At 33.5% G+C, this 12,885-nt stretch overlaps 1 protein-coding gene across 1 annotated transcript in view; it reads left to right on the top strand.

Moving 5' to 3' along the window:
- The window catches only part of NDFIP1 (Nedd4 family interacting protein 1), a 156,991-nt gene extending 144,663 nt beyond the window's left edge, over positions 1-12,328 (top strand). The window contains exons 5-8 of the mRNA XM_044659872.1: positions 816-940; positions 2,118-2,184; positions 3,550-3,655; positions 11,313-12,328. Coding sequence (XP_044515807.1) covers positions 816-940; positions 2,118-2,184; positions 3,550-3,653 — 296 coding nt within the window. The 3' untranslated portion in view covers positions 3,654-3,655; positions 11,313-12,328. The remainder of the gene's footprint in view (positions 1-815; positions 941-2,117; positions 2,185-3,549; positions 3,656-11,312) is intronic.
- Positions 12,329-12,885: the final 557 nt, after the last annotated feature.

Here is a 12,885-nt window from a genome sequence, read left to right as displayed (position 1 = left end):
TTTAATGGCAAAGTTGTCTAATAATCTCTTTAAAGATTGTGGACAGCTAGAGGTTTGGTAAGGGTAAATGTATTCCTTATAGTTAAAAGAAATTTGAAGAGCTTGAACACTTTAAATATTCAGCAAATTGTTTTATGTTCCAATTTAATCAAAGTTTAAAATATTTGCAGGAGGTGAATAAAAAACCCTAAGAATTTAGACTGAAAAGAAGCACAACTACATTTTTTGCAATAAAGTTTTTTCACTTCAGTGCCACAAGCATTTACAAAAGTGTGATTGACATTAGGGATACAAAAGCAAAAGTAAAATAGTCTGCTCTTAAGCACATTTGCTTTTTTTTTTTTTTTTTTTTTTTTTTGGTGGGTGGTAGTTTGGGACCACTGGAGAAGAGTGCAAAGGATGGAGTGAGTGATGAAATGGGAGTTATTTTCAAGCAGTGAGGGAATTGCATGGATACAGTCTTTGCAAATACTGGAAGGTGGGAGATGGATGGCATGTTGATACGAGGGAATCATTTCTAGTTTTATTGGATTATAAAGTATATGAAAGGGAGTAATATGAAATAAAGCTGAGAAATGTATGTTGGAGCCATATTGTAGGGGGCCCTTAAATAGCCAAAGAGTTTGCTAGAAGCTCTAGGGACACTGAAGATTTTTGATTAGGCTAAGTGGATATTTTCTTGGGAATTTTAGGGTTTAGGGAAGGAGGCCCTTTCTTGTTCTTGTGAGTATTGTTGAAATAAAATTTGCAAGCAACTTTACCTTATACCTGAGTTAATATATATTTTTATATTCTATTTTCTCTTGCTTTTCCAGTGGCATTCCTCTTTAACTGGATTGGGTTTTTCCTATCTTTCTGTCTGACCACCTCAGCCGCAGGAAGATATGGGGCCATTTCAGGGTTTGGCCTGTCTTTAATTAAGTGGATCCTGATTGTCAGGGTAAGTTGTATGGAAATCTACCACAAAATGATCCAGGGACCAAAAAGCCTTTAGACCACTACTTTTTGAGTAAATCCATTATTTGACCTAAATGATTCAAGGATACTGTCATGGGACCTTATGTAAGAAATAACTCAAATTGGAAAAGAAGTGTAAATTAAACTTTAAAATTCCCCTAATTTCAAGTTTGATAATTTCACACTTTCCTAAGAGAAAATATTTTCTATAGTTGGCTTTTTAAATTCATTAGTGCATCTTCATTGAATTATTATAGTTTTTTATTCCCAAAAGGTTTATTAATGTCTTTCTGAAAAGTAGAGAACAAAAAACTCTCCTTGTAGATATTCCCATTCTTTAAAATTATTTGTGTAGTTGTATATTTGTTGCACAAATTTTAATCTAAAGTAAACCCCAAAATTATTAAGATGTAAAACCTTTCCTTTATTAAACTGCTTTAGCCTGTGTCTGTATTATACCATATAACCAATGGAAAACTAAGGGGGAAATTAACCTTTTCATCAAAATTACCAAATGAGTGTTTTGACTAATTTGTAGAAAACCGAAGTGATTGAATAAACCATTTGATTTGGTATTAAGTCTTAGATAAATACATGAATATAAGAGTTTTTGGTTTTTTTTTTTAAACCCTTAATTTCTGTCTTAAAATCAATACTTTGTTTTGATTCTGAGGCAGAAGAGCAGTAAGGATTAGGTAGTGGGAGTTAAGAATTTGCCCAGGGTCACAAAACTAACCAGATTTGAATGTAGGACTTCCTATCAATAGGCCTAATTTTCAAACCACTGAACCACCTAGCTGCCCCCACGTAAGAGTTTTAAAAATTCCTCTTTGTCTCCGTCTCTCTCTCTCTGTCTCTCCTCTTCTCTCTCTCTCTCTCTCTCTCTCTCTCTCTCTCTCTCTCTCTCTCTCTCNTCTCTCTCTCTCTCTCTCTCTCTCTCTCTCTCTCTCTCTCTCTCTCTCTCTCTCCTCCCTCCCTCTCTCCTTCTTTATCTCATATGAAGAAGTCTAGAAAATTGGAACCCATGCTGTTACATTGAATATTTTTGATAAAAGTAAACCAATATTGCATGTCACTAAACTTCTTAGCTATTTTTCATTGTATTCATGATAAAATAGGAAATTCTACTCCTGAAAATTATTTAAATGTTTATTTTTTAGTTTTCCACTTATTTCCCTGGCTACTTTGATGGTCAGTATTGGCTCTGGTGGGTTTTCCTTATATTAGGTAAGTATTTGTAAAATAGAAATAAAAAAAAAAGTTTTCCTGTTTTTCCTATTTTCAGAATTTTAGAACTTTCCTGAGAGGTTGTTACACAGTAAGGTATTTTAAAAACAATACCATATAAATACTAGAAAATAAAAGGAGTTAAGCATATGGATATTTTTTAAACTCAGGCCTTCCTGAGTCCAAGTCTAACATATTATGCACTATACCAATTAGTTGCCCATATGTATTATTTAGAAGCAAGATACCTTATGAATTTCATATGAAGGCATCTATAATAAACTAAAAATCATGCTATGACATGATCATTTTCCACAAAGTAAAAAGTTATATGACAATTATCAAATAGTTCCATGTTTTTCCTTGCACTTATTTATTTGCACTTTTCTTTTTTACATATATATTACTTTATGTAACATGGTAATATAATACATGTGATTGATTATAAATATGTAATAAGTTATATTATTAACTATGCTTATCTAAGAGAAAAAAATTTTCATATTGGCTTTGTCCAAAAATCTTTCTTTTTTCCCCCCCTTCCAAGAAAGCAGATAATAAAATATAGGTTGTACATATGCTATCACATAATACATTTAGTTTTTGGGAAAATACTTTATTTGCAAGTTTCTACTACTCATTTGACACATTCTTCCTTGCAGTCTCTAGTGGCTGTGATGATGATGTATTTGACCAATACTAGATCTGATCTTGACTTTAGTGGAGCCATGCTTTGCTCTTCCCAGCCTTTATTTATTCCTTACTCTTTTTTTAAAAGATGGTGAGAAAAAAAGGGTTGAAACCACTTTTGTAGGTAAAGAAATCCTGCCATCTAGTGGAGAGTATTAGTGTGCTGACGGTAAGGAAGACCAGAATGAGGTCTGCAGAAAAATATCTTTGGAAAATGGTGAATGTAATTCATAAAACCTGGTAAATTTGTTATCTTTAATCCTTAGTGATTAACTCTCAGAGTATCTTTTGAACCATAAGAAGGAATTTATGTGCCCATTTAAGCCAATTAAGTGATTTAGCCCTATCTTTCTTGGATATATACAAAATGTACCCCGAAAGTTTGATTCTGTGTTTCTTTGATTTTATTAATTAGTAGAAACTGTGTGTGGAAACTACTTTGGAAATGTTACAGAAAAATTCCTATATTTTAATTTCTTTTTAGCAGAGATATAGTTACAGATTCTCCTTCATTTCAGGATGACATTTCTGGTACATGGCCATCATAAAATATATTTGAAGTGGAGATTGGATTTACATAATAATTTTTGGAGTTATATTTGAGCTTTCTTTCTGTAAGCATAAATTCTTTATAGTAGTGATCAAATCTTGTGTTTTTTTAAAAAATCTTTTTAGGCTTTCTTCTGTTTCTCAGAGGATTTATCAATTATGCAAAGGTTCGGAAGATGCCAGATACTTTTTCAACCCTCCCCAGGACCAGAGTTCTCTTTATTTACTAAAGGTATTGAAGTTTTGTTTCTAAGTCATATCCCTAATACATGTATTTTTATTACATATTTCTGTTCAGGTTTTTAAGTTACATCTAAATGAAATGCTTAAATTAATTTTAGCATCTAACTCTTAGAAGTTTCATGTTTTAAGACTTTAGGGAATGTAGACTTAATTCCCCACTAATTATTCCAAATTCACTATTTTATGCTAATTCTTCATGGCCATACTACATTATCAGGCCAGTTTTCTATATTGCCATAAAAAATTTCTTTGCAATTGGTACAGTGGAAAATATGTACAGGCAGACTAATATATATATACACATAGAAAATAAGAAGAGTCCAACTTAAAGAAAGTCTTAACTGAAATTCTTTTGAGATAGAATTCCTCAATCTACCATCTCAAGATTAATGTGGTTTCTGTCCAAGGTCCATTTTTCTTGGACTGAACAAATCTGTAGAGTCATAGTCTGCTCCTTTTTTCAGTCCAGGCTAAATACCTTTTCTGCTCGTTCTCTGTGTCTCTGACTCTGCCTTTTTCTCGTGTGTGTGTGTGTGTGTGTGTGTGTGTGTGTGTGTGTGTGTGTGTCTATGAATATACATATATACATATGTATATAGTTTCCAGCTTTTGAACTTGAACTTTTATTAATGAGACCTGGGTGCTCCGTGCCCCCCCCCCCTTTTTTTTTTTAACTATAGAGCCACTTGGCCTTCCTGGGGAGAAACAAATTGAAATATTTTGCTTACTTGTTAACAATTTATTATTTTCTTTTAAATGAAAGCAGGTTTACAACAAAAGTGTTTATATATTTAGGTACCTATAAGGGAAGGGAATAATAGACTCACTTTTTATGAAAAATCATGCAAAGAATCTAATTAAAGTTCACATTATAGTTAAATCTCATATCTTCAAGGGAATACTGAAATTTTACTTCTAGAAAATGTTTATAGACAAAAGAGTAACCATTATTGAATATTCTATAAAATCACTATGAGAAAACTTACTTAGAAATTTGTAACATTCTTTAAAAATTTAGTCTTTCTTGAATTTAATTTAAAGTCAGACTCCAGATACACAAATAGATGATTCGGATGCATCACTGGCATAAACCCTTAAACCAGTTATGCATTTTTGTGTTTTTTCTTGTTCGATGTCACTTTAAGGCTTGGAAACACTGACTTATTGTTAGCTGTATTTTATTCTATTTTTTTCTCAATAATATTTTAGAGTTCTTTTAATCCTTGGTTTATTCCTTAGCCTTTTGGATCCTTTAACCCTTTTTACCTTTGGGTTTATAGCTCTATTCCTTGAGGGTGAGAATGAAGGTCTAAACATTATAGAAATTATATAAATATCTCTTAAGCCATTTGTTACCCAAAATAGCATGATATTTTTTTTCCTTCCATTGATTTTGTAGGCTTGCTGTAATGGTAGTTCCTAAAATTAACTTTAAAATTGTTTTTGAACTTTTAGCTTTTGTCCTGTTTATCTTCTACTTAAAAATTAGAGCATTACTACAAAAATATCTTCTCAGAAGTCTATCTGATAGGTACTTAGTAACACTTTTATTCTGTTTGCTTAAATGGGATGAGCCAATCTTTCTTTTCTCTTGATTTTTTCATTAGAAGAAACATTTAGTCTTTATTCAACAGTTACCAGATAATTATATTCCTCCATCTGCTTAGTTACATCAAATGATATATAGTGAGTATTCAGGTAATAGGGAAATTTGGGTTGACTTTATTCTCTCTTTCTCTTTGAAGACTGACTTTGATGAAACATTTCTGTAAATTATATTTTTGTTAATTAGCAACTTTTTACAGAATTCCTGATGACATTTTTCAGTAGAGATGCTTAATTCTAAATTTATTGTACTACATGATTAGGATTTGAAATAGAAAGTCTTTGGAAAAAATGGTTCTTCAATGTAGATTTACTATTTAAATTTTATTGTCAGTAGTAGTCCAGAGTATGTTTTAAGAATAACTACATTCTTAGCAACTCTCCCAGAACTGTTAGCATAGATTTCCATTGAGAGTAATATATTGCATTTAATTGCTTTCTTTTTGCAAAAGTAACAACCACACCAGATAATCCTTTGGTAGATGTAATTCTGTGCTTCCGGGAATATTTAGAGATGTACAATTTGAACAGTTTGGGCTAAAATAGCCTTTGAATTCTATTTCTAAGCCTCAGAAGAAGCCTAAACAGCTGTGTTAGACCACAGAATTGATTTTTCTTTACTTGTTGAAGGGATAGGAGATATATATCATACATGTTTAGATTTGCCTACTAAATATATTGGAGTTTTTCAATGGATTGATGTTCTTATACTGTAGTATATTGCAATTGACCTATGCCTTTTAATCTTATGTTATTTTTGAACACATCTTTTCATAGGTCTTCTATAGAGGATTGAGCCAAGACATTGTAGGCTTTTCTCTAATTCTTTATTAACATTTTGTAAATACTAGTGCTGCACTTGGAATATTCTCCTTTCTCTCTTTCCATATATGATCAACCTAGCCACTTTTCAGATAATACACTTCCTTGATGATGTGTTTCATGCTCCTCCCACATGTAGTTCATCATTGGAAATAATTACATCCTGTTTATACCAACTTTGAACCTTTTCATTGTTCTTTGGATCACCTGAGATACTAATTCTTTTGAGATTGTGATGTCTCATGATCTGTAGTCACAGAACAGAGTGTTGGTGGTCAAAAAGGTGTATGCCCTGATGTCAGGGAACAACTTGGGATCATTGAAACAACTACATGTTTTTTCCAAAATGTAATCTTGCCTCATTTCCTGTTGACCTCTGGGCCTGTTTCATTGTCTGTCTGTAGTGTTTGTCCTGATGGATTAACTCCATAGAAGGCCATCTAGCCAATTATTAAAATCTGGGCAATATGCCTTCATCACTTGGTTTCTCTTGTGTTAGTTCGCTAGGCATTAAGGGTATTTTTATCTTATTAATGAGACCCGATTGAATTTAAGGGCTCTGAAATACAATAAGCATAGTGTCACCTGCAGAAAGAGCAACTAGAAAATCCTTTCATCTATAGGGATACCTCTAGTGTTTGCATTCATGACTCAAAAACATATTTAGTAAATGCATGTTTCCTTTATTCTTGCTGATATTTATCCCCATAGGATCATTGAGCAAGGTTAGTTTATATTTATGGTGTAACTTGGTATGAAGACTCATCTTGTTAGATCAAGCTCCCCCTAACTTATCAAGTATAATTTGTTCCAGTGAATCAAAAGCTTTTTTTGTAATCAGCAAACATAGCAGGATCTTCTACCTTCTATACTTCTCAATTTGCTATGGTTATGAGGATACTGTTGTAGAAAATTATCTGTGAAAGCTTTCCCACTTCTTACATTTACCTTCTCTGTAGCAGAGAATAATTTAATTCAATAAATATGGAAAGTGGGCTCTAATATTGTTAAAACTGCTGATAATCTTTGCTAGGAAAATGGTTGGTTTAAATATCAATTCTTGGAAAAAAGGCAAAAATAGACATGTTTTTTAATGTTTTTGCTAGAGCAAAAGAATAAGTGGTACTTAGCAAAAAGTAGGTGTTTGATGACTGTTAATTGATTGATTGAATAGAGAAGTTCCTGTGTTATCTATCCTCTGTAGGTTTTGGCTAGTTAATTCTGACAAGTTTGTCATTAGTATCATTGTAGAGGATAGAGCCTGCTCTTGTGAACAGACTTAACCATTCACTAAAATGTATAAAGTTCAATGACTTTATAGTAACTTCAGTTTTCTATTGTTATTACATAATCTGACAGTTCAATTTCAGTGAACATAGTTGAGAATAAGAAATAACTTAAAACAACATATGAGCCATAAAACTGATGTCACAAACACTGCGGGAAAGCCAGTGAAGTGTACTCCTAAGAAAGACCTTCTCTCAATGCTTATTCTTATTTTAACAAACTTGTTATTGGTTTTTTGGCCCATATCAAATCAAGAAAAAGTAAGGTTTCCACCTTCTGGCATGGAGGGCAGGATCCCAGGATCATAGATTAGAACTTGAAGGTCAATTTTAGAGACCTCTTGGTCTAGTCTCTATTTTTACAAATGAGTAACAGACTCAGAGAAGTCAAGTGACTTGTCCAGGGTCAAATAGGTAGTCATGGGATTTGAACCTAGGCCCTCACTCCAAATTCATTATTCTTTTTACTGCACTAAAAAAAGAGACAAGAACTTGGTAGAGCAACCAGTCCTTTGTAACACAGGGTAAACAACCCCTATAGACATCATTGTAATACAGCAAGGTATAATAATTTATGTTCATAATGATGCTGTGAGAGATTAGGAAAAGGTTATGTTCAGTACATTTAAAAAGGCAGAGAATGTGTAATAAATGTCAGAAATATTTCCATTCAAAATAGTTAAAATTTTGGAATTTAAAGGAAGCAATCTTCCCTTGGAAATAACTCATTCTTTAGTGAAGCCAGTGTAGTGTAATAATAAATCCAAAGTAGTGCTAGGAATCTGCTTTTAAAGATCTTTAAGTGCTCTTGACACAGAGAATCAATTTGCCAATACCTGTTTACATGAATTTCAAAATTCCCTATCTAATTTGGTGAAATTAATATAATCCAAACTCTTGAGACTATTTGTATGAATGAAATATACAATGAATCTTTAAAACCATCAAGACTGGGAGAGATATAGTTGGATGCTTGTATTTATCATCTCTGAATATAATGAATATGATGAATCAGGTATTATGCTGGTTAGAAAAATAAATGCAAGGAAAGGTCCGGGTATCTTCTGACAAACAGAAGCTTTATTCCATTGCTATTTAAAATGAAGGCATAAACACCTTTATCCATTTTCCTTTTCTAAGCATGAGTATATGGTTTTTTGCCTCTTTTTTAAAAGGTCTTTCTAGGTTTGAATAACAATAATTAATTTTTTTAAAAGCCTTCTTACTTTCTGCCCTACTAATAACTCAAAGACAGAAGGGCAGGGGCTAGTCATGGGATTAAGTGACTTGCCCAGGATCACACAGTTAGAAAGTGTCTGAGGTCTTATTTGAACCCAGGGCTTCTTGATTCCAGGCTTGCTGCTCTATCACACTGTGCTCCTTAGCTGCCCCCTTGCATGCTTTATTGGAATATACAACTTTAAAGTAGAAGAGTTAAAATTGCCATATAGGCTTCGCTGAAAATCTATAATTTCCCACAGTGCCTCAGAAAGAATGATTTTGTTCTACCGAAGATTAATGTCTCGTCCTTAATTTCAAGTCATGAGCACTTCTGCCTCATTGAGGAGAAACTTCATTGCCCTGACTGACATAAAAGAGTTACTTGAGTGTTAGCTTGAGAAAAAAAAGCATGTAGCTTTTAGTACAGAAGGTGTTAGCACAGTAGTTGAAATCACCCTTTGACAAGCTGATCTCCTTTTTCTTTAATGTTTACTATGTAGCTATACTGACTTTAAGAAATCCAGCAAAGTTAACTTACTGAAGCTGAAGTAGTAAGAGCCTTTGAGGGAAGGTCTAATGTCATTCATCATCTGAACTATAGCATATACTTTAGAGAACATTAATGTTGTAGCAAAGTTAGTGCTTAATTTATGAGTTTGTATGGAGTAATGGAACTGATAAAATATTAAACAGTAAGAATGAATAAAAATTCAGTGACCTCATTGCAAAGTCTACATTTAGTATAAACTTTTTTCCTTCTTTGTGTCTTTTGCAGTTGTTTATTTTCCTAAAAGTCAATACACTTCCTTCTTTTCTTATGTGCTTACATATCTTCTTCCTAAGCAAAGTTAACCTTTTATGATTTGCTTCATTTAGAACTGGAAAGAAACATCTTTGAGTTTCTCTCTCTCTCTCTCTCTCTCTCTCCCCCTCTCCCCCTCTCCCCTTGTACCTTCCATCTTAGAATCAATACTATGCATTGCTTCCAAGGCAGAAGAACAGTAAGGGCACAGAAGTGGGGTTAAGTGACTTGCCAAGGATCACACAACTATAAAGTGTCTGAGGCCGGATTTGAATCCAGGATCTCCCATCTCCAGGCCTGGCTCTCAGTCCACCGAACCACCTAGCTGTCCTCAGAGTTCATCTCTTTTAACCTCATTTTATAGATGGAGGTTGAGGGAGAGGATGAGTGATTTATCTCAGGTCACACAACAGAGTAGGGCAGAGCTAAACATTTTAACTTAGGTCTTCTAACTCCAAATGCAGCATTCTTTTCACTACACCATGCCGTTACTCTTATCTTTAAATTAAGACCAAAGTTCCAAAGATTGAAAAAGGGAAGGAATGTGAAAGACTTAATTTTCCCTGGTTTCTATGCCATTCATACTCTTAATATCATTTTTTAGCTTATAATGCTGTATAATACACAAAAGGAATCTATAGTAACTTCTGGTAGCACTGAGAGTAGTTTAGAAAAAGAAAACATAGTCTTAAACAAATGTCCTGTGAGATTGTGATAGTTGAGCCATTCCTTGTCTAGCCTCCTCAAGTACCTGGTATTTGTTTAGATTTTCTCGAGTTGAGAATATGTATTTCTTTAGAGCATGTTTCACTTCTTTAAATGATTCATTTCTTTCTTTTTTTTTTTTTTTAAACCCTTACCTTCTGTCTTGGAGCCATTGGCTCCAAGGCAAAAGAGTGATAAGGGTAGGCAATGGGGGTCAAGTGACTTGCCCAGGGTCACACAGCTGGGAAGTGTCTGAGGCCGGATTTGAACCTAGGACCTCCCGTCTCTAGGCCTGACTCTCAATCCACCGAGCTACCCAGCAGCCCCCTGATTCATTTCTTGCAAGCCTAAAGTAGTTTATCATGTTTGGTGTGTACTGTTCAGGTATTGTGATTTTTTTGATGCTATATCCAAGGCTGTCCTTGGAGGAAGTCTTTTTTTAAATGACATGGTAAAGCCAGAAAACTTCAAGAGTAGTTCAAAATGTTGTACACATCATGCAGATATATTATGTATGTTTCATATTGGATGGAAAATACTGCTCTCGGAGTTCTTTGAATAGCTATTTTCATGGCCCCCTTTTATATGAGATTCTGAAGACAGTCCATAATAATAATAATAATAATAATAATAGCACTAATAGGTTTCTGTCTAAACTTCATCAAAAAGATGAGAACAAAATAACAACTATTTGGCATTAACGTTTTAGGGTTGCTTTACATGCATCATTTCATTTGATCTTCATAACAACCCTGTAAAGTAGATAGCATGGCTGTTATCCTTATTTTGCAGATGAGACAGCCGAGCCTTAGAGAGGGTAAGTAAAGGTAAGTGACTTTGCTGTCCTCATACAACTGCCGAGCATTAGATTTAAACCTAGAGCTCTATCTGGACTTTTCAAGTCCTGCATTCTTGGCTCCCTAGTACTTCCTCTCACAAACCTTAGGGAAAAGACCTTAGGGAAAGCAAGCACATCCTTCCCCGAATCTCAGTTCTAGAGGGTTTATTAACTGAGAAGGTTATCTAATTTTTAATAATAGTTAACCATTGGCTTATGACATCAGTGTATAGTAATCCTCCAACAATGTTGAGTGCGTTTTTTGTATGTCTGCAAACATCCTGCATTCTTTTGTGTACTACATCCTTCTCTTGTCCAAAATAACAATCTAACTATAGTTTCAATATTCAATATCCTTTTCTGACAGATGTTTTCTGGCAAGGCCTTCCTGCATTTATGAATTCTCTCTCAAGAAGCAACAGGACACCTGCAGGAAGTGAATCAAGACTCAAAACACAGAAGAAATAATCACCTGCTTTAAAAAATAAAGTACTGTTGAAGATAATTTCTCATTATTTGATTCTAGGTGTAAAATTTTAATAGTTAACGCAGAATTCTGTAATCATTGAATCATTAGTGGTTAATGTTTGAAAAAGCTATTGCAATCAAGTCTGTGATGTACTAATAATGCCTTATATATTGTTTGTAGTCATTTAAAATAGCATGAGCTATGTCCCTATAGTCAGTAGGGGGCAGTCTTGCTTTATTTAATTCTCCATCTTAAAATGAATTTGGAATTAAATATTTCAGTGTAAGATATGTATAATGCTGGCCATTTTGAAGGGATATTCTCAAAAGTTTAGAAAACTGTTAAGACTACATTTCTGCACATGATATGTATACACTGTTAAAATAAATCTATAAATCTTAAATTGTGTTTTGTGTACACCTGGAAACAAAGTCATAGTACAAAATTCACTCAAGGTGTAGTCAGGAATGAGTGTTCTTTTTTGCAAGGTAATACGAGTATTAGTCTGTAACCTAAATTCTACAGTACCCTTTTCTTTTGTACTCAGTACTTTGGGGATTTGGTAGATGTTTTCACTACATATGAAGCTATTATATTATCAAGGACAAAGAAGAAAAAATTACAAAGTACAGTTCTTTACATCTCTCATTATTATATTTTATTTCATTTTACTTTATTGTCTCTGGAAATGGAGACTAGGAGATTTTGGGGGGAGAAGAGTGTTGGCTTTGGGACTTTTGAGATGATCCCTAGTAAACTGTATGACTTGCTTTTATAATGTGTTAGCAGAAACTATGATGCAATGTAAGTGTAGACTGACGTGCTTTCTGCCGAGTGGTAATTCAAATTTGAGTTTTACTATGTTAAAACTGTAAATACAGCAGAACATTAATAAATGTTACTTATGTAGCAAATTTTTTCCGTAGACCAGTGTTTATTTTAGAATATAAACTTGGTGGTATGTCGTTGATGATTACTGAGGTGTACCTGGTTTCTAATATTTTACCAAATGATTGGGAAATGCCAAATGTTCACTTTTGAGGGCAGAAACATCACGATATTTAGTTTTATTTATGATTTGTAGGGTCATCATTCAACTTTCTTACCAGCTTACTGAGTATATAGACACAGCATTACTTTCCTTCCCAGAATTATGTTTTAAAAGAAGTTTTGTGAACAATCCTTAGAAAGATTTTTTCCCCCCATTCTGCATTAGCACCGATGTTTTCAAGGTCAGGTATTCATTAACTCTCCAAGTATACATATGTCCAGAAATCTTCCTGGGTTATAGTAACTTGAATGAATGTATGCATATACATATATTAGGGAGAACTATTTAATTTCTCTTGTAGGATAAAATAGAGAACCCCAGATCATATAAGCTCAAACCCTGTAGAAGACTGCCTTTGTGTTTATTCTCTAGGTACTTGTACTTTATTTGGTTTTGTATATTTGGAGAACTGAATATTTG

Source organism: Gracilinanus agilis, chromosome 2 (assembly GCF_016433145.1).
Source record: "Gracilinanus agilis isolate LMUSP501 chromosome 2, AgileGrace, whole genome shotgun sequence".
Lineage (NCBI taxonomy): Eukaryota > Metazoa > Chordata > Mammalia > Didelphimorphia > Didelphidae > Gracilinanus > Gracilinanus agilis.
This window is presented reverse-complemented; position numbering and strand designations above follow the sequence as displayed.